Genomic DNA, 21,417 nt, shown 5'->3' with positions numbered 1-21,417 from the left:
AGAAACTTGTAGATGTGTGTGGGGACGATCAATTTCGTCGTTGTTTTAGTGTTTCGATAATCCATTTAACATGCAATGATTTAATTTGATTTTGAGACTTAATTGATGTCGGATTTGACATTTTGGTTAAAACAAAAGTGGTCGATCTTGTCATTATCTTTTTGATGGCGTTGGTCTTGTTATTTTTGGTTGAGCGGATTAGGGTTAACCCGCATTGTGTTTTTGCCCTTTTGGTCTTCGACCTCGTTAGAAGGGGTTCTCATTCGACGCGCTCGTCGTCATTTAAGCATAGTGGTAGATGTAACTTCAGATCTTGTGTTCGTGGGGTCTTCGCGCGTAGGAAGTATTCATTTGTTTTTATCTGTTGTGGTTGTGCGAAGTGTGCGTTTATCCAAGTCATGCCGTATCAAGACGTAGCTAGTGACCGTCTTCATCGCTGATGAAGGTAAGTGAATGTAGTGATTGCGTTATGCTATAATTTGTTACTTTGTTACCTTCATCTTTTAATTGTCGTACTCTATAATGATCTATTAAATTGAATGTGAGTATCTTACTTCTGTCTATCTTCTGAAGATTTGATGATTTTATGGATTATGAGGTAAAAGAAGCGGGGTATATTATGTATTTGTAGATATTCATACTCTTCTCATGCAATACCTTGTATTTGTAACTGCAGTTAATTTGCTGATTGAATTCTATCCATGAATTGTAGGTGGCTGATTTTGGTCTCGCGAGGTTGGCTTTAGATGCTGTAACACATGTAACTACCCGTGTTATGGGGATATTTGGGTGAGTGAAGTACTTTCAAATTTCAAAATGGACATCTATATGCCATGATCATACATAATTCATGACTAAATGTTGGAATATTATTATTGCCAGCACTGTTGCCTGTCCGACAACTGTGCCGGCACAACTTGGCGCCTCGCCCCTGTGCACCATGTGTCAGCTGTGGCGGCGCGAGGTTACTGTAGCCGGTCTCGCAACAGCAGGATTACATTAGTTGTGTTTGTTTGTACAGATAGAGCTAGACTGATTTAAAGTCCATATAGATCTATAGATAGACTTATAGAGACTTGATTTAGAGATAGACTTGGAGTTAGAGATAAACTCAGTTTGTACATTTTACTATATATATAGCCTCAATGCTACCCTGAATAATCTAAAGGCTTGGATTATTCCCCTACTTCCGGTCTTTCACTATTTTTTTTTTGTTTTTCTTGCAGTTACATGGCTCCGGAGTATGAATCCAGTGGCAAATTGACTGAGCGATCGGATGTATTCTCTTTGGGTGTTGTTCTCTTAGAGCTTGTTACTGGCCAAAAACCTGTTGATGCATCGAGACCTTTTGGTGGCGAGAGCCTTGTTGAGTGGGTGAGTTTTAGTGCTGAACTTATTGCTAAACACTTGTTGATGTTCCTTTTTAGATAAAGGAATAATAATTATTTTGACCTCTGCATAGAAGTATGCACGCAGCCGTTCATTATTACATCGTATACCATAACCTCCGGAATTCCCGTAAAATTATGTGAAAACAAGAGAAATCTTAACATTGCCCAATCCGAGTCAAACAAAACTCTATTACTAAACAGCCAACCAAATCGGGCGTAAACCTCCAACATCGTTGTTTCCATTCTTCGACATGCGTCCTTTATAAGAGGCCGATCTTTCGTCTTCTGTAGCAAAGACAAAAAACGAATCCAGTGTGTGCCCCTGAAAAGAATCTGTATAGAAGAATGAACTTTTGACCCGTCAAAAACTACATCATTTTTACTTAACCAAATGGCCCAACAAATTGCATTAGCTCTAGCCAAAGCGTGGTTTTTAAGTTTTTGACTCATTCCATTAAGCCAGATACCAAACATATTGGATACACTTGATGGACAGGTTGTTATCCGCCTTGACATATTGTCTGCCATAATAGCCTCATCCACCTCTACCGCCATGACCACCACCAAAGCCTCCACCGCTTCCGATTCCTCCGCCGTAGCCAACACTAGGCTCATCGAACCCAGCGTTGCCCCCGTAGTTCCCTCTCCCGCCGCCAGAACTTCCACCGAACTGGCCACCTCTGTGAAAACCCCGACGACCACCATGAGCGCCACCGTAATCTCCGCTGTCTGGCGCCTCTTGCTGTCCTGCATGACCATCGGCCTACCCTCCATGGTCGCCCCCGGAGGCCATGCAATAGTGCAGCACGTCAGCGTAAGACGGCGAGGCCACGGATCGAGCACCCAGACGCCTGAGGTCAGCAACCCGCTTCGCCACCGCCTTATCTCTCCAAGCCCTAGCAAGCCGTTCTGTGTGAGCGAAAAAACGGCCAAAAGCAGTACAACATCGAAAGGTAACATGTGTGGGTCCACCACAAATTAGCACCGTTGGTGTGGGTCTAGAGCGGTCAACGGGCGGAGATTCCGGATCAAGATTTTTTGAAAATTGAACTTCTTCTTCAACCTCCCGCCGCGCCATGACTGCGCAAGTAGAGTCCTGCTTAGCCCTAGCGTACTTCACCAAATTGCGAAGTCGCGTCTCCTGATGTGGCAAATTGTGTCGACAGCCACGAACAACCATGTTGCCCAGCGTTGCCACCGGAGATTGCCTCGGCGGTGGAAGGGGTCCGCTCCAAGTTCGACCCCCTGTCGTCTGACGACAAGCAATAGTCTTCACGATTCTCCTCGCCAACGATTCCCTAGAATTAATGTTTGCCGGAGAAGCTACTGAGATCGCCTTGGCTTGCGCCGATGGACTCTGCAAAGTCTCCTCTGCCTGAAAGACCTCAGCCACCGAGAAGCCCTCCTCCACCGCCGTTTTTAGCAAAGTCGAAGGAGAAAGTGACACCGGCGTCGATGTCTCCTCATCCTCCGAATCATCACCATTTTCAATTGGCCAGAACCTAGATCGAGAACCAATTGGCCTTTGACCATGAAGAGGATCCGACTTAGCCTTAGCCGCCGCATGAATGGCCACCGACGTCCATCCATCGTCTTCCGCAAGAGGGGTCGACGTCGTGGAACGAGCGCTCTGCCCATGCTTCGCCGGAGAGATCCGTGGCACCAGATGCTCTATCATCGCATCCAGCTTGGCCTTACCCCGCTTGTCTCTCGCTGTATCCGCCTCCCCCACATGCTCAACCACAGCCGGTGGCTTTCCGGCCCATCGCCGGACCACCGGCGCCAAGGTCAACCGTCACCCTCTCATCGCCTCAACTCCCCCTTGGCACACAATCCTGTTCACTTTTTGTTCACTATGATTTTTGGGAGTTTCTATTCTCAAGCAATATAAGCTTATTCCCTGCGTTTGATGGCATGCTCATTTTGGGAAATAACTATCGTGCGAGCAATTTAAGTGCCTCATTACAGTATCCGCTGGTAGGCTTCAGTAGACTCATTATACATGAACGCTGTAACCGTAGGCATATATCTTGAGAACGGAGAAATTCAGTCATGATATCTGTAACGTCATAGTAATTAGAGCTGGTCTATGTTTGAAGATTTGCTACACAGTGAATATGCTGCACCCTTAATGTTATAGGATTCTTGCCTGTGTCCATGAAATATAGGTAGTTGCAAATTTCATCATGAGACACTTTAGGGGCAACAGGGGAAGAACTCATCTCATAATATTATTTCTTTTAGAAAAGAACTAATAATGGTGATTCTCTTGTTCATGCAAAACTTGTGGTTTCAAGGTTGTACAAACCGCTGTGCCCCTTGAATAGTCAACCAAGAATAGCTTTCTAATCATAACTTGTTTACAACTTACCGCCTGCAAGCTCTGACATTTCTCGATTGATCCCCTTTCCAATTATTTGCAGGCTAGGCCATTGCTTTCTCGAGCTCTTGACTCCAGGCTTGAGAAGAAGTTCAGTGAGGTCGAGATGTTCCGTATGATTGAGGCTGCTGCAGCCTGCATTCGACACTCGGCATCAAGGAGGCCCAGAATGAGCCAGGTACTTAAGAGGTTTTTTGTAATGTGGATATGAGTATATAATTTGATGCACTGCAGAAGATGACATTTGTGTCGGTTTCAGGTGGTGCGAGTTCTTGATAGCCTAGCCGACATTGATCTAACAAATGGTGTTCTGCCGGGGCAAAGCGAGCTTTTCAACGTTGCCAACACCGTGGAGATAAGGATGTTCCAGCGGATGGTGGCCGGCGCGCAAGATGACAGCTCCGACTACAGTTGGAGCAGTCGCAGTGGAGGAGGTACTGACGCAGCCCCAAGTTCCAGGATCTTGTGATCATCGACTGCAGTCTTTGCTTTCTGACTGTCATCGTTCTACAATGGGATTGATTACTAACCGGTGATTTGGTTGTGTCGAATGAGTGTCTCTTTTGGTGGTGTCCTTGCCTTATTCTTTAGGAAAGTGATTTGGTTTCTTTCCCTGTAGCCTCTTGTTGGGGTGTAGATTACAAAGATGAGATGGTATCCCTGTAGCCTGTTGTTGGGTTGCCTTGTTCATGACACCCATCGGCTATGAATATTGAACAGTACCTTTGTATTAATTAATTTTTTAGACACTAAAAAGACTTGGAAAGCATTGAACTGAAACACATGTCAGGCGTCCGTTGAAGTTGTAGACTTGTTGAGTCGTTTTGGTGGACCCCAAGTTCTAGTCTAGTGACTTGTTCAACTCGTGTCCTCCTTTCCCTCGACTCGACTCGACTCGACTCCTTGTTCAGCACTAGTCTTCCTTTTCCGTCAGAAACGTCGTCGTCTTCTTCCTCCGTTGATGGCGCCGTCCTAGTCGTAACTTGCTTAACCAGACCAGGCATGTCGTGCACGATGATGATCAGTGGTGCCTCTCTTCTTCCTTCTAGAAGAAGAGTTAGAGCTCCTTTCTAGAAAGCAAAGCAAAGAAAAAAAGATGGACTCTAAATGATGCCCCTTTCATCAGGTAAGACATCAGATTTGACCATCAAGAAAGGTTTGTCATTCAGAGCAGTCCAAGTCAATTTAGGATATTCATATTCATTTCGTGATTCATGTGATTCTAGGGTTTAGTGATTCCAATAATTATCTGTGCAATAATCGTCTGCCTTTTCTTTTCTCTTTTTACAGAACCACCCCCCTCTCTCTCTCTCTCTGTTGTTTTGATTTAGGCGGGGCAAAAGCACTTCCCTTGTGCCGGACCAGACCCTTACGACACAAGCCATAAACTGAACTGGTGCTTCTGCAGATTAGTTAATAATTAAGCACTATCCTTTTTCCTTTAATCGAAAAGATTAAATGCTTATAGCATTTGAATTATGCATGATACCTGTTTAAATGCTTAAACCAGAAAAGATTACATCCTGATATTCAATTGATTCATGGACCCAAAAAAGAGGCTTTATTTCCGACCTTGTTGTATGTATATAGTAGCTAAGAACAAAGGAAATGAAAAATATCATCCCCGAATCAATGAGGGGGAAATAATGAAGGCTAACTTATATCCATTTTTAATTAAAAAAAAGGCCTCCTACGGGCAGATGGATACCCTTTCATTTCATGTACAGTTAAGCTGATCCTAGCTACCTACTCCTCCTTCTAACAAAACAAATGGCTAAAGTCCAATGCTGCTGATTTCTATTTACGCACTAAGACTGAGAGATCGTTTTGTCATGACAACTGGGGTGAATCCGCATGGTAAACCTTACTGTTGAGGCGAACAAGCTCCACGGCGTCACGGCGCGCCGACACGCCCACCCCGGTTGACCTTACGGAGAACTGCCGCAGGACCTGCCCGAACTCAGGGTCGCCATTGCTGTCAGGCTGGCCCCTTTCCCTGTGGCGCAGCCACTGAATCTTGTTGTGGTAGTCAGGGAAGAACCACCTCTTGATGGCCGCGTAGGTGAAGTAGGGGATGAGCGCGGCGGCGGACACCAGCAGGGTGACCACCCAGTAGGACGGCGCGCCCGACAGTGCGTCCACGAACACCATGAAGTAGGTCGTTGAGATAGTTGGCGTGATTGCACCGAAGACCACCAGGAACAGGTACCTGCCATCACCCATCACCCATGGTAAGTACTGTACTTTCTAGCAGACAAGGATGGTGATGCTAGCGATTCACTCTGAAAGAAAAAGGATGGATTCAGACACATACCATAGGGCAATGCCACCCCAGATGCAGATGTGCTGTATCAGGGTGAAGTAGCTCACTGTGATCGCCATCTGAGCGTTGACAGCCCAGACGACACAAGTGTAGGCGGTCGCACCGAGGGTCGCGAAGTCTATCACCTCTCCGCTTCGGCGGAACGCCTGGTGCTGCAGCGACGCGGCGCTAAGGAAGAAGATGATTACAGCGCTGGCAACACCGTACAGCATCCATCCTAGGATCCTTGGCCATCGGAACAGCAGGTTCTGAGGACCCTCCTGGTAGAGCATCGGGTACTGCATCGCAGTAAGGATGATGATGATGCATTTGAGCCATTAATTGTATCAATACGTTTCCATGTCTCAACAAGGCAAAGACAATCAGCAATTGCATACAGAAATTAAACAACGTGTAGCTTCTCTTCTTAGGTACCTTGAGACAGAACCGAGCAGAAACATCTTGGTCGAAGACGCCCATAGCGATCACAGGAAGCGACGTGAAGAAGACGTTGTAGAGCGCCATTGCCCAATCGTTGTAGAAAGCCTGGCCTGAAAACGATGTGTACGCTTCGTACAGGAACATGGTCACACCAAACGTGATGTTCTTGTACAAGAAGTAGCATATCTGTGGATTCCGGCAAAGTACACCAAACCAGAGGTCAGATGCTCAGTTCAGCTCCACAAAGATGTGCAAGCGACAACAGTCAGTCGGGAACATGTATATATTACAGTACCATTGATGAGATCCTGCTATAGCACCAATGCCCATGGACAAGTAGCAGACGCTCCAGGAAGCGGAACTGGGCGATGGAAACATCGCTTGCCATGACAGCCTGAGATTTGATTCAGGGCAATATGAGAGCTGATCAGAACACAAGATTCCTTTTGGTTTTGGAGTTGAAACTTAGTGAGTAGTAACATCAAACCTGCATTCCTTCAGCGCCGCTAATCCCAACCCCAATATCTGCCTCTTGAATCATGCCAACGTCGTTTGCACCATCACCAATTGCTAATGTAATTTTACCAGTGCCGCTTTTGACTAACCTGGTAACCTACAACACCAATTAATATGGCAGTTTAGAACGGAAGAATACAAAATCTCTTCTTTCTTGTTCACCCGAAAAGAAGAACAAAGAATAGATTCGAGATGCGGTTGAGCTTACAAGAGCTTTCTGCTTGGGTGAAGAACGGCAGCAGATGATCGAGCCGCAACCAATTGCAAGATCAAGGAATATGTCCTTGGTGTCGTCCTCCAGCGCATATGTAAGCGATTTCCCATCAATGATCAAGGCAAAGGTTTCACCAACAGATGCATTTATGAGTTTCATTCCCTCGTTTATTTGCCGCACCACGTTATCCTTTGATGCCTGCAATATGGCAGAAGATTGACAGAGTTACTATTCTCAAACATACTCCACAATGAAGCCACAAACAAACCAACGCATAGTAATATAATATGAACTGAAAAGAAATTATACAACATCATACAGGTGAGGGACAACACTAATGCTTTTTTTGCAAATCAATACATATGCGTATTATGTAAAACCTTAATAATTGAATTGGTAATACTTTTCCTACCTCAGTAATGGCTGCTTTGTCACTACCTTTCTCCAACACAATGATATCTGCTGTCTCCAGTGTGATGGTTATTTGCTTCATTCCTTGTCTGAGTAGACTGCAGGCATATCTGTGAAAAAAAGTATCATATTTTAAGTTCATAAAGTTTACTGGGTATTTCCATAAGTGTCAAAACTGTCAAAAGAGATGGCATACCCGATGTTGATGGCGGTTTCCATCTTGTCGCCTGTCAGCACCCATATCTTGATGCCAGCTTGAGCAAGTTTGTCAATGCATTCAGGTACCTAGAGAAAGGGGATAAATATGAGCAAACCAAGAGACCTCGTAGATTGTTGCAGATTACCACACGGGAGAAGATTTTCTCACCCCCTTTTGTAGTTTATCCTCAACAGCAGTAGCACCAAGAAGGATCAGATCCTTCTCTAGCAAATCTGCAGCCTCTTCAATCTTTTCATCTCTATCAGCGCTAACAGAATTCTTAGCTGCTGTGAACTTCCAGTCAAAATATGTGTATTCATCCTCCTCAAGTTCACGGTATGCAAGAACTAGTGTCCTCAGACCAGCATCAGCGTATTCGTTTATGTGCTGTTGGGTCACTTGTCTGTACGCACTCTCAGAACTCGATAGCCTTTCAAACATTACACTGCATATATTGAGATCAAGTCAAGAGATAGCCATTGTGCAAGTATGGAGATTAAGAGTAAAAAGTGAGACCTCTGCTCCTCAACCGGTTACCATACGAGAGCTTGATGTATTTAACAGATCCCAGCAGATAACTGAACAATGAATAGAACATACCTGTCAGCACCTTTACTGAAGAGAAACGTTTTCCCCTCATCATCCTTAACTATTACTGACATCCGCTTCCGAGCACTATTGAACTCAAGCACATGCAAGATCCTATATGATCTGCCAAATAAGAATAATAAAGAAAAAGAAGTTTTGCATTACAAGATTGTCAGGTTGCTCCTGATTTTTGTTTTCCGAATGTAAACTAGAAAAGGATTGTACTGTGTGTCGCTCCTAAATTTTTACTGGAAAATTAAAACGAATTTCAAGCTCATACCTGTCAACTTGTTCTCCAGACAAGGGATCTAACTCATGCAGATAAACGCCTGTCTGTGTCCGTTGGTAAAACGTGAAACCGAGTTCCCTTGCTGCAACAACAAAGGCTGCCTCATCAGGAGACTCTGCTTCGTATGAGATCTTCCCCGATTCTTCGTCGACTTCAGGTATGCATGTGTGACAGACTGCCAACAACCGGAAGAACATCTCGATCACATTGGAGTGGGGTTGGTTGACCCAGTTACCGTTCATGACACGCTCATCTGTGAAATTAAATCCTTTGACTGCAATTTTCCCCTTAGGCTGAAAATGTTCGATGCCGCTGTCCATGTCGGCAATCAATGGGGAACCATTCCTCTTTGCCATAGCTCTCTCGACCTCGGTGATACCACGGCCATATGCAGTTCCCGCAATAGAGCATTTGATGAACTCCATGGAGTTGCAAGTCAAAGTACCGGTTTTATCTGTCAGAATTGTGTCAACTTGACCAAGCTCCTCATTCAAGTTGGACGTTCTAGCATGAGCTGGCGTGTCGGTCTCTTCATGATACATGTGGATGTCATGGTTGATGAACAGTGCCTGCAAGAGCTTGACGATCTCAATGGAAATGTAGAGGGAAATTGGGATGAAATACCCATAAAGCATCATTGCTGTCAGGAAGTGGAGCACTGCTGATATAGCTGGCTTGTTTGGATCAAAGTAGATGGTAGTGTCATCAGGTCTAAGGTACCATCTCTTCATCCTGCCATCTTGCATGTCATCTCTGGTTGCAATGCCAAAGAAAATTGAGCCAATGAATGAAATTAGGACGAGCGAAGACAAAAGGAGGTAAATGATCCAGTCCATCTTCTTTTCAATATTGCTTCTTTTGGATGGTACTTTCATAGCGTTCTGCATAACCTTTGTGTCATGGCCTGTGAAAATGACAACGCCGTACACAAACTCGGTGTTCCGAAGCTTGGAGTCTCTGAGGAGGAGCTGCTGAGGTGAGAGAGGATATTGTTGGTCTTCAATTTCGATGTTCCCGACAAATGAGTAGAGAAGTGCATTTGGGTCTTCACATCTTATTACTGCCCCAAAGGCGCTGAAGCTCTCATCGTCCTGCAAGGTGGAGGTCACCTCTAGGGACTGCTTCAGCTTGAGGTTTGTCTCTCCATCAAGGTTCATGGTCTCGACGTAGCAAATGGCGTCCTCGTAGCTAGATGTCAGCAAGACAAGATCAGCCGGGAAGAAGTCATCCTTTTCAACCTTGACAATATCACCAACACGGAGGTCCTTCCATTTGGCGTCACAGAACGCACCATCCTGGAACACTTTTGCCCTTCTGTTGTTCACCTCGTTATCCTGGATGAGATTCATTCATAGCCAGTTCAGTCCATGTGTTTGTCTCCTAAACAATTCTTGTTTATTGTATTGTATAATATTGTATTTGTATTGAAAACAAAAGTGATTGAACATTCTGTGTGAAGGTTTTAGACAAGTTTATGAACTTTCTGGTGGTACAACAGCTAGCGAATTATCCTGGAATACATAGCATAATTGGTGGCACCTAATGGTTAGATGCATGCTGCCGCTGGAGTAGCAATACATTCTGAATACAGCTTGAAGGAAATTGTCATCACTCTTCCACAGTTGATTTGGTCAGCTGGAATTAAGTTAATCTGAATGCAAGCTAAGCTACTGTAATTCGATTTAATCATTGAGCTGAACATTCTGACTTACATCAGAGGACCTAATATTTCAATTGATTTCATCATCTGGAATGAACAGAACAGGCTAAGTGAAGCAGGTACTCCACCATCAGCAGAGAGACAGAGAGTCAAAGAAGACAGAGGGACGGACCTGCTGGTTCCTCCTCCAGTCCTCGATGGCCTCCTTGACCATGGTGGCGGAGATGACGATGACGAGCGGCGCAACGGCGGTTGCGGAGCTGTAGGGGGCGAGGCTGGTGTAGGCGAGGCAGGCGGCGATGAGGAAGTAGAAGTTGGCGACCCGGCGGAACTGCTCGAACAGGGACTTGGGCAGGAAGGTGGCCACGTTGTACTTGGTCGTCGAGATGGAGTTGCTGCCGGTCGGCTGCGGCTGCGGCTGCTGCTGCAGGGCCAGGGCGCCGGCGTTGACCACCCGCGAGAAGCCCGGCCCGCCGATCCTGGACCCCGGGTCGTCGTCTGCCACGTTGGGCCTCCGGCCGCACGCGAAGCTGTAGAGCCTGCTGAGGCGCATCGTCCTCCTCCGGCTCCTCCTCCTCCTCCTGGTGGGGTTGAGGTGGCCGTCATCTCCTCTGCCGCCGCCGTCGGCCATGTACTGTACTGTATTGATTTGATTTGATTGCAGCAGCAAAAGCAATGGAATGCAATGCAACAAGAGCTGAACTTGAGGACTAGGATTACTGTACAAGGCAGCAAGCAAGAGGGATCGATCCAAGAAGTAGAAGAATGCAAATTTAAGTTGCTGCTGGCGCCTGGTGGTGGTAAACTAAACCAACTGAAACTAAGCAAGATTGAGAGCCGGCGAGCTTTATAAGCAGGAGCAGGAGCGGGAAGCAAGGAGGGCCGGCCAAATGGAGAGCGGACAAAATGGATAGATGAATTGGACCAAAGAATCGAAGCGTGTCCCCAACAAGGAACGAACCAAGAGACTCCAGGCTGCAGCCTGACCATCCGTATAAAGTACACAAGAGAGGAGAGAAGACGGCCGGGCGGCGAAAGAGGCAAGAAAAGGCCAGCTTTCTCCTTGGAGGAAGCCAAGATGGAACGGGGAGGGAAGACTGGACGAAGCTAAGCCGGCGGCCTTGCATGTTTCTGTTGGTCTCATCCTAGAAATGCAGCTGTAGCGGCAGGTGGATTTAGAATCGCATCTCGTCAGTCATCGCCGTGCACGACGGAATTCCATATGCATGGGTTGACTTGCTAGCTTTTTGTTGCTCTCCTGGCCATTGCCAAGAAATCCTTCTCTAGATCTATCTAGATGCACGGGACAGGACTTGTTTGCAAACGAAAAAGAGAACGAGAAATTAACCAAATCGCATGATTAATTGGGCTGCAAGGAAATTGGAATTCCTTAATTAGTTGATGTGAACATCTCTATCTAGAGTGCAAGGAAATCGCAAGACGAATAGATACTACTCCTACTACTAGTATTAAGAGGAGGAAGGAGGCGACCGCTACATATTCTATACGCGTCTCTGTCTCAACCCAGTCAATCCTGCGAATTCCACACCCATTACGTGTTGGAGATTACACTGTTTCCCACCATCATAAAGAATTTCGTTACCACATCTCCTTATTTCCTCTCCTTACACACAGGACAATTCAGTATTCATTAGAGATGAAAATACGTTTAAACTATTTTCTCGTCGATGTTTATCTGCCTACCTACAGCGACCATGTTGCAAGTTCGTCCAGAAATGTAAGTTTCAAACCTTTGACCACTAACACGCGCTTGCGAAAATACGTTTATATGTCGGATAATGACTCAAATACCTCGCGAGTACACGTCCTAAACAAATACTATAAATATTCCTTGCGCAGTTTCTGCGTCGTCCGCCTGACTTTGCGCCCTCGCCGCCGCTCGGGTTTCCTCGCGCGCTTTGCTATGCGCACCCACAGCGTATAATAAAGTTTTTTTTTTCTTTCAGAACCTGCTATATTTTTTATCTACAATTTTTTTCAACATGTCCTCCGCTAAATTTGACATTGAATAGTTCAATGGTAATATCAGTTTTTCCGTATGACATGTTCATATGAAAACTATTCTCACACAGGTAGACGTAAGAAATACGCTACTCACTAAAATGACGGATATGTCAAATAATAAATAGGAGGAATTGGATGAAAAAACACTCTCCAATATTAGGTTCAAACATTGTTTATACTTGTTTGATATTCATGGTGCTTGATCGCCTTTGGAGGTTTTTCAGGCAATTTCTTTATGCACATCTTTGTTCGGATGAGGTTTGTTGAATAATGATTCCCTTAAGAGAAGTTCTAGATGAATACTATAAATATTTCTATTCAAATACGACTTCATAAGACGGCTATAAATATGAGCCACTCTTTGTACTTGTAATCTAAGATCATCGTAGTAAGATTTATTTCCTGTGATTTTCTTACCTCCGTATTAGAGAATTTTGCTACATTAAATCATTGTGTCTGTTGTCCAAGTCTCTAATGTCATATATACTCAATATCATGGAACTTAATCTTGCACAAACTCCATATATATAAAATTTACTCCATTTTTTTAGCATGCAACGACCAGCTACTTGTGCACGGATCTGGAGGTTCAGTTTGACAAATGGTTCTCTCCTCAGAATTAGTGCCAGCAGATACGTTCACATGCCCATGTCGGACGTGCTCAAGAATCCTATACACTAAGCAAACAGAAACGTGCTATACATACGAGGTAAAATCGATAATATTATGATAAAAATTAAAAAATAGGAATAAACTAATTAATAAAAAAACTGATGATGCATTGATTCTAGTTATTGGATATAGATGGAATGAAATAACGGTGTATTAATATTTTTTAACACTGATAATGCTTATTAATTGCATGTTTCTAAATTGATTAAAGGTTTCAAACAATTGAAAGGGAAGGAGACGGATGACCAACTTTAATTGTGGATATTTGACCATGTAAGATGTACGATAAAAATCGTTCGAATTTATTATAACTCGTCTATTTTATAAGAGTATAGATATAGATACATAATTCTGCTCTGCTCCGATTAAGCCTTCAGACTACATGCCACCTGTGCTAATTTGTGCATTTATTTGCAGCTTCTAGAAGCTCCCGTGTCTATATTTTTCTTTTCTATTTCTTTCACACTGAGAATCTAGGCTATTCAATAAGTTGAGCAGCTGAATAATCTAATATATATATATATATATATATTCCCAGAGCCTAAATTAACCTACCAATTAAGGAACGAACAGCGCAAGCCAGCCAGGTTCATTATCTCCATTTTTTTCTTACTGAAATCAGGTTCGTTATCTCGTTAGTAGTATTGCAAAAAGAAAAAAAAAAGTAGAGCTACTTTTGCTTGCATTGCACCCATCGTCTATGGGTGTGATTGGATGGGCGGCCACATCCCCAACCAGGCTTACAGCTTACTGGATGAAGGTCTGAGCTGCCATGACCAAGTTTCTAGGTACTAGAATTGCTGTTACAAGAGCTTTGCATCAAAAGAGGATGCAATTCCTGCTTACACTGTGTTTGTTCAGGGATACAACACAAAAGTTGATCAACACTACGTCCGTGCTCCTGATGGGAAGAAGGGTTGCAGAGGCACATTTGCCTTTTTAAGATGAATCTTATAGTTGTGCAGATCACATTTATTGTATTCCTTGTATGCAAACTGTATCTTCACTAGAGTAATCCTAAACCCTAGTAACTCTATAATGTGACCATCTGTAATTGTACTTCTTCATTAGTTTATAAATACTACAATTGTTCACTACTTCTGTGTACTCAACTTCAACCATCTTTCGCAAGTGCCAGGACTTAGACAAAATCACTGAAACTACAGTCAAACATAGAGCTTCCTGCACGCCCAAGGTGAGCACACCATGTGTTGGTTGCCAGCCAACCAATGCACCCAACAATGCAGTTTTTTCCCAGACAACCAAATACAAACAAACCAAACCAAGCTTATCACCAGGGTATTGCACCGCACTGATAAGACATGTGTTGAGTTGGCCTGGTTCGGATCTATCCTGGTTAGGGGCTACTCACATGATTAGTTATTTTTGTAATTATCACATTTTCGTTAAAATTACTCACCATGCTGTTCGTGCCCAGTTCGTTGCCTACCTGCGTGGACACGCTGAACCAGAACGATGACGAGAACACGTACACCAGCGCCATCGTCTGCATGAGCACTCCCATGGACGCCACCGCCGGCTTCGGGTCCTGTAAGAAGCCACAGAGCAAGATCATCACTCGTACCACCACCATTCCAGCGCCTATTTATTAGTAGGTATTACGAAGTAACTCACTTTTTCAACTTATAACTTAGGTGAAAAATAATTTTATAAATTATTAAATAATATTAGAGGAATATTAGTGATTTTTCTAGATTTTTTAGAATTTTTATGAGGACTTAAAAATTTCTAGAAGTTGTAAAAGTAGCACATTTTAAAGAATTTTAGTTTAGATTGTACACAAGATTTTTAGTGAATCCAGTTAAAATAGGTTGCTTATGAATTATTAGAGCATGTAAAAAATCGACATATTTTTTTGCACCATTTTTAGCTTCTGATTACTGTTTACAACGGAAAACTTTCTTTGCACAACGAGTAACCGGTGCTGAATAGTCCCCGGGTGGCATTTGGATGAGAACATTTGGTAGGATGGTATTTTGGCGGTCGCCATCCGCTAAGGTGGCAAAAAAAGCCATTGTCCCCCTGCCTAAGTGCTGACGAAACTGCTTATATATGCATCGTCAAAAGCACTTGAGATTTGAAGTTTTATAATATTATTCTGCGCTTGGGTATTGGTGTGTGATTTAATTTATCCAGTAGCTGGTTAGTTCATTAGTGTTTGATCTGATTTTTAGAAGTCATCATGGATATTAAGTATTTCCTCCGTTCAGAAATAGTATACGTATTTTTTAGACTCGGTCTTCAAAAATTGAATTTTGACTAAAATTTTCTTACAAAATATATCATTTATAACTGCAAAATCCATATATTATAAAATTATTTTGAATTATGAACTTAATTATATAATTTTTATACACTAGATATTCTTATAATTTGATTAAATATTAGTCAAAGTATATAAAATTTATTTTTTTTAAAAAATATATACTATTTTTCAACGGATGGAGTTCTCAAGCCAAGAAAAAGGTCAATGTGTGTTGATTAAGCAATTGGGTTAGTTGGATTGCTCCCAAGTGGCGTTGGCACCGCCATTGATTGATTCTGGAGTTTGACCAAAAAAATAAGACCATATTCTGAAACAAAGAGCTTCCAGTCTTTTCTTTTTTCAAGACTCAAAACAGATGTCATTTTAGATTACCATGCATGATGATCAGGGTTTAGGGAGCTAGCTATGATGGATCAGGAAGCCAATAAGAAATGCAAACTTGTTGAGTTTACATGCATGTAAGTTGGTGCATGTAACTTATGGACATGGCACAGCAACTGGTTCCACTCCTCCAGCCGGTTCTAAACTCTAAACCGATTCGATCGCATGAGCCACAGATGAATATTTGTTCTAATGATATCATTGCACCACCGTAGCAGCTCGATATATATTTTATATAAGCCAAGATTAATCTGAACACAACTTTAGCTGTATTGTTAATTAGTCCAACATATAACAAAATATCCACGTAAAACTATAGGAATCTGCTCTAGCACTGATTATATATGCACCTAGAGACCGAGGAAAACCAGTGAAGAAACAAGAGATTTGATAAAGAGAGAATATTTTCAGGATTAGTATGAAAAGAAACAGATGCTAAGTATAATTCCACATCTCATATACAGTCACCATTCATGGAGTTCTGCAGTATAACTAGTCTTGTTGATGTCATGTCGCAGCCTTTAAAGTCATATATGTTGCCCATAACCAGGAAAGGATTAAATAAATTGGTGCTCGTGGCTGTAAAAACTGCAAGCAGGGAATCGCTGTTAGATTATTTGATATTGAGGTACATGGATATTTAAAAAAAAAGGAAAATATATATACTATTAAAAAATCTTTATCAGTACCATTCAAAAATCGTTATATGAGATTATTGATTTCTAAACCAGCAGTGATTGTACTATTTTAAGCCACGAACTGACAATAATATCTTCACTATCACTGTCAGTTTGAGCTAAAAATCGTCAGACTGTCAGTTCTTGGCTCAAACTGACAGTGACATTACCACTGTCACTACCGATTTGTGCAACGAACCATCAATAATAACTTTACTATCACTGCTTGTTAATGGTTCAAACTGATAGTGAAAATGGTGACATCACTAACAGTTTTTGCCTCAATCCGACAATAATAATTTCACACAAAAAAAGCACATATAATTCACATACGATTTTTCACGAATGATATTTATGGTATTATAATTCACAATGCTATTGTCTTCATATATATGATACTAATCCACTCATGCTTTCTTCTAAGAAGATGTATCATGCATTGTTACAGAAAATCTCAATCTATCTAATTTCCTCCAAAACTTCTTTTTTTTATGATAGGCATGATCAGTGTTGTTCTGTCCCTATCCTCGGTAGGTGATAACAAAGATCAACTATGACCAAAGCGTGCGTATAAGTGGCCTCTCAGGTGCTGTCTTTAGTCAGGATTATGGGCTGTCAAAGGAGGCACTACTCAAAATTCATTTTAGCATAGTGGTAGATTTATTTGTAAGTTATTGCTTGATACGTAGTTCACTGTTCAGAACTCCCCCCATGAGGTTGAACTATCTTTCTCTCTCGCCCACCCCCTTTAGTCTTCTTATCTTATCCGTTCACTCGTAATTGAGAGAAAGAAAAAAATTAGTCGGATCGATCTGCTGCTGCTGCTAAGAGGACGGCCAAGTGCTTAATTATTAATTGAGAGAGAAAGAGAGAGAGAGAGGAAGGTTTTGGGTTTCGTTGCCGGGCGGAGGTTATAGGCCTGACCATTTGTTTGCTTACTCGACCCTTGGGGTCCTCGTCTCATGGTTATTGCCACCCGTCTCCTCCGACCCTTGGGGTCCTCGCCTCATTCTCCTCCTCTCCGAGCGCTCTGTTCTCGGGTAGTTGGGCAATGACGGTGGGATTTTGCCGACCAACTTCGCCGTCGCGGTCTTGTCCGGGCCGGCGTCGTGGGCACGCATGGCGCTCGCCTTCGTCACGCTGTGCGCAGACGACGGAGAGTGAGCGCAGGCGACATGCTCCGATCCTCGCTGTCTGTACGTCAAGGTAAGCAACGGATCGAACTTAAACCTGTAATGGTTTGGTTCCAAACTGGTTTTAGTGAGTTGTGTTTTGAGTTGGGCTGATTTGGTTTGGTGAGGAATGTGTTGAGATGACTATTGGGTTTGTTCGGTTTGTGCTGGCAATTAGAATGGGCTTGGCTTGGTTTTTCAATGGGCTCAATTTTTCAGGTTGCAGACTGTGGTGTCAAACCGCCTAGAGCCCATACCATTTCCCCCACCTCTCCTCAATCTATAACCATAGCCTAAGACATTCCCTCATGACAACAATACATAATCATAGCCAATGAATAAATATGCTCTTCTCAACATAAGACATAAAGAACTATATCCCAACATTCCACATACAACTATATTCGCTTAAATCATCGAAACTCTACGATTGATGCTCATGACCGAGAGCGCGACATTTCAAATTGATTTTACATATTGCAAGGGAGTATTTTACCCACATGACACGGGCCAAACCACTTAGCGCCCGGGACAACCTTTTTCTCACCCATCCATAACAGGTTGACCAATCCTCATGATACCAAAGATCACCTACCTCCTCCCCGAGGCACATATTAGGCTCCCAGTCTCATCCATAACCCACACCCACACATATCACACACTCACACCATGAGATCATGTGCCAAACAACTAGTATATCACGATATAATTGGCTCATTCATACCATATTAGAATATATGGAAGTACGGAAAGGGCTTAAACCAATGGCACTAATGAGCGGTGCTTAAACGATTCAAATGCGCCTATAGCAACCTAGACTCCCTTCCCGAGCCATCCTTATCGCCTGCCCAAATCTCATTTCATCTTCACAAGCTTATCGTCCCATCATCATTATTTTTGTGAATCATAATTAAGCTCTAAAGCTCGCGAACGATGGATAATCTATCACTTGACTTCTACCAATGACCTAAGCATTGCTAAGTATATCATATTATTTTTTAAGTTGGACATTAGCAGCTGATACCTGGGTTACAAGGATCAAGATAGCAATAATATCAATGTAGGAACATATACAACAAATAAGTTCTACCCACGGTCCCGACATCGACTCACTAAAACATGCATATAAGATATATAACGATAACTAACAAAATTAACCATAATCAATAATCCAAAATAGGGATGAAAGATGCATAGAACCTTGCCTTTCTTAGGTGCTTCACGATCCACAACAAGTTCAGGTTCAACCTCAAACACAATCCCGTCGCTCAGCGGTTCGTTGATTGCTAAAAGAAGGATGATATAACACAATTAACATGTATGAATGCTATGAGAAATGCTCCATGTGCCATGAAAATGTGTAAGAAGGTAGTGCGCTGAGTAATGGACATGATGTGACAAGAATCATAGAATTTAGAGTGCACATACTCATGGTATAAACAAAACCACAAGGTGCTATCCAAAAACCAATTAATTAAAAGAGCGCGCATTAAAAGAAAGTTGGCGTTAAGAACAAACTTGACATGCCGGCCCTCATTTTTCCTATATAGGGTTACACTAATGAATATTTTTAGAACTGAATTCACCATAAAATATTTTTATTATTTTCTTCGCAAAATTTACAAGCTAACAATGTGCAAACAAACATATGCTAAACCAGTGGGCTAAAAAAACTATATCATGAGGGCCACTATTTTTCGGATGTATTACTCTATTTTACAAGATTAACAAAATTAGATTCACCAATTTTGAATGTCCATGAATTAATGGTGAATTAAACCAGATTAAGCACATTTTCCTCTGTACTATTCTCAGCTCAGGCTTGGCGGATCTGGGCCTAGGCGCGTCGGATTGGACAGGCAGGCGGCGGCGCTCTCTCCTCTCGGCGGTGGCTGCTCTGTGTGCTGTGCGAGAACGGTGAGGGAGCAGGGAGAGAAATGGGGGAGGAGTGAGAGAGGGTGGGGAGGCCGGGAGGAAGGCGGAGGGGGCAGAGGCACCGCCCAAGATATACAGTCGGCGGCGGCCGCGTGGTGCCATGTCTCTGTGTTCGGCAACAGGAAGGAGAAGGAAGACGATGACCCGTGGGCCCCCTGTGAACAGTGATGACAGAGAGCAATTATTCCTCTCCCTCTCGCGCTGCTTGGACAGTGGACCCAGGGTGCTCCAAAAATGGCGAACATTTTCAAGGAGCAACTATAAAACACAGAGAACCCATTTGAAAAAGGTGGCACCCTAAAAGCCTGTGTAGAAATCAAACTAAAATTCTCCAAAGTAGCTCACTTTTAAAACTTCTAGTAATTTTTAAGCCATCAAATAAATTCTCAAAAATCTAGAAAAATCACTAATACTCATCTCAAGTGATGTACTAATTTATAAAATTTTCTCTTACCCTAGGTTCTTTAGTGAATTTAGGAGTTCCTTTATAACGCCTCATTTCTAGGGTCATTATCATTTCTTGTAATTTCCCCTTTTTAATTCCATTTGAATTAAAACTAAGCTAAAAAAAATTCACATAATTCAACATTAGGCTCATGAATGCTCATGACATGCATGATGACCTGTAAATGCATTTTGGGATGTGACACAAATAAAGCCAATACACTTTCCAAGGTTACTTGTGTCTACATATTAGTTGTGCCCGTCAAATATATATGTATTGGTAGTTCTCAAAATAAGTATCTTTCAACTTTCTGTTCCAGATTCTTTCTGTTACAGTGAGTACCATTCAAAAAGACGCGGAAGATAAGAAAGCTTACATTTAACCCTCGGCCATATTTATAACTTGATTTTATGACCATTCTGATGTCCAACATGATGGTTTTAATTTTTAGGTACGCATCTGTAACAATGTATAGTTTGATACTTTGATTATACCATTTGTTAATATAGAAACACTTGGTTTTATAGATTTTGACTCCATTTGCAAATGTATTTCATGTCCTGCAACCTCTGAGAGTTCCGGCCTGGAGGTTTGTCTATCACTTTTGGCATACACTACTATAGAAACCCCAATGGATGGCTGGCTATCTTTGCCGATTCTGCTAGCACCGACAATGATAAGGTATAACTATCAGTTTATAACCACCAACGGCCAATAAATTAATGAGTTTGTTGGAACCAGCATTGATACTCTTTATCACTATTGGTTGATGCTACAAACTGACAGTGATACGGGATATGCTTCCAGAGAGGATCTGTTGTCCAAGCTTGGAACTTTAAAATAAGACACTAAGTTTGGAAGTGCAAAATTTAGACTAACAAGATAACTACAAAATAAGTTCTTGATTGTACTAACATCATGATTACACTAAATAAGATCCTGATTGATTAAAAAAATACATAAGGTCCTGATTAAAAAAAAGTTCTGCATTACACAAAAACCAACATCCAAATTGCAAAAATATCAACACTAAGCCTATGCTAGCTAGCCTACACCTATGCTAGCCTACGCTTCTTCGACGGCGGGCTACTTTTATTGTCATCATCATCCGATGATGATGAATTGTTCATCCCCTTCTTGAGCTCGTCCTAGTCAATGATGTCATTCTCGTCATCATCATCGCTGTCGATGATGATGGGGTCATCGATACCTCCAATGATGACAGTTTCCTCCACCTCCTCCTCCTCGGCGCTGGCCTTCTCCTCCTCAACCTCGAAGCCCTTGGTGTTGGTGTCCTCCCTCCTCCTCGGAGGACGCGTTGTCCTTGGCATCGGCATCTGAGCTCACTGGCGCGCGCGGGGACAGGGTGCTCCTAATCATCGTCGGTGAGGTCATAAGAGGAGGGGATGTATGAAAATAGATGAGGTCGGGT

The 21,417-nt window shown here is 42.8% G+C and overlaps 2 protein-coding genes across 3 annotated transcripts; one reads left to right on the top strand and one right to left on the bottom strand.

The window, feature by feature from the left end:
• The first annotated feature begins 760 nt into the window (after nucleotides 1–760).
• Nucleotides 761–4,505, top strand: LOC133928223 (proline-rich receptor-like protein kinase PERK8). The gene is made up of 4 exons (XM_062374450.1): nucleotides 761–789; nucleotides 1,227–1,374; nucleotides 3,815–3,949; nucleotides 4,031–4,505. The coding sequence occupies exons 1-4, from the start codon at nucleotides 776–778 to the stop codon at nucleotides 4,238–4,240; spliced, it is 507 nt and encodes a 168-aa protein (XP_062230434.1). The 5' UTR covers nucleotides 761–775; the 3' UTR covers nucleotides 4,241–4,505.
• An 808-nt stretch (nucleotides 4,506–5,313) lies between these two features.
• Nucleotides 5,314–11,684, bottom strand: LOC133928222 (putative phospholipid-transporting ATPase 9). Of its 2 annotated transcripts, none has more exons than XM_062374448.1 (13): nucleotides 11,112–11,684; nucleotides 10,564–11,030; nucleotides 8,723–10,065; nucleotides 8,455–8,565; nucleotides 8,023–8,299; nucleotides 7,852–7,940; nucleotides 7,657–7,765; nucleotides 7,239–7,442; nucleotides 7,002–7,127; nucleotides 6,810–6,908; nucleotides 6,509–6,700; nucleotides 6,086–6,372; nucleotides 5,314–5,980 (listed from the first exon to the last, which is right to left on the bottom strand). In XM_062374448.1, exons 2-13 carry the CDS (start codon nucleotides 11,020–11,022, stop codon nucleotides 5,602–5,604), a joined length of 3,675 nt encoding a protein of 1,224 aa, XP_062230432.1. In that variant the 5' UTR covers nucleotides 11,023–11,030; nucleotides 11,112–11,684; the 3' UTR covers nucleotides 5,314–5,601. The 2 variants fall into 2 exon arrangements, with proteins under 2 accessions (XP_062230432.1, XP_062230433.1); XM_062374449.1 differs by having other exon boundaries at nucleotides 10,564–11,025; nucleotides 11,117–11,684.
• Nucleotides 11,685–21,417: the final 9,733 nt, after the last annotated feature.

The sequence above is a fragment of the Phragmites australis genome, chromosome 9 (assembly GCF_958298935.1).
Source record: "Phragmites australis chromosome 9, lpPhrAust1.1, whole genome shotgun sequence".
In the NCBI taxonomy this organism is placed as follows: Eukaryota; Viridiplantae; Streptophyta; class Magnoliopsida; order Poales; family Poaceae; genus Phragmites; species Phragmites australis.
This window is presented reverse-complemented; position numbering and strand designations above follow the sequence as displayed.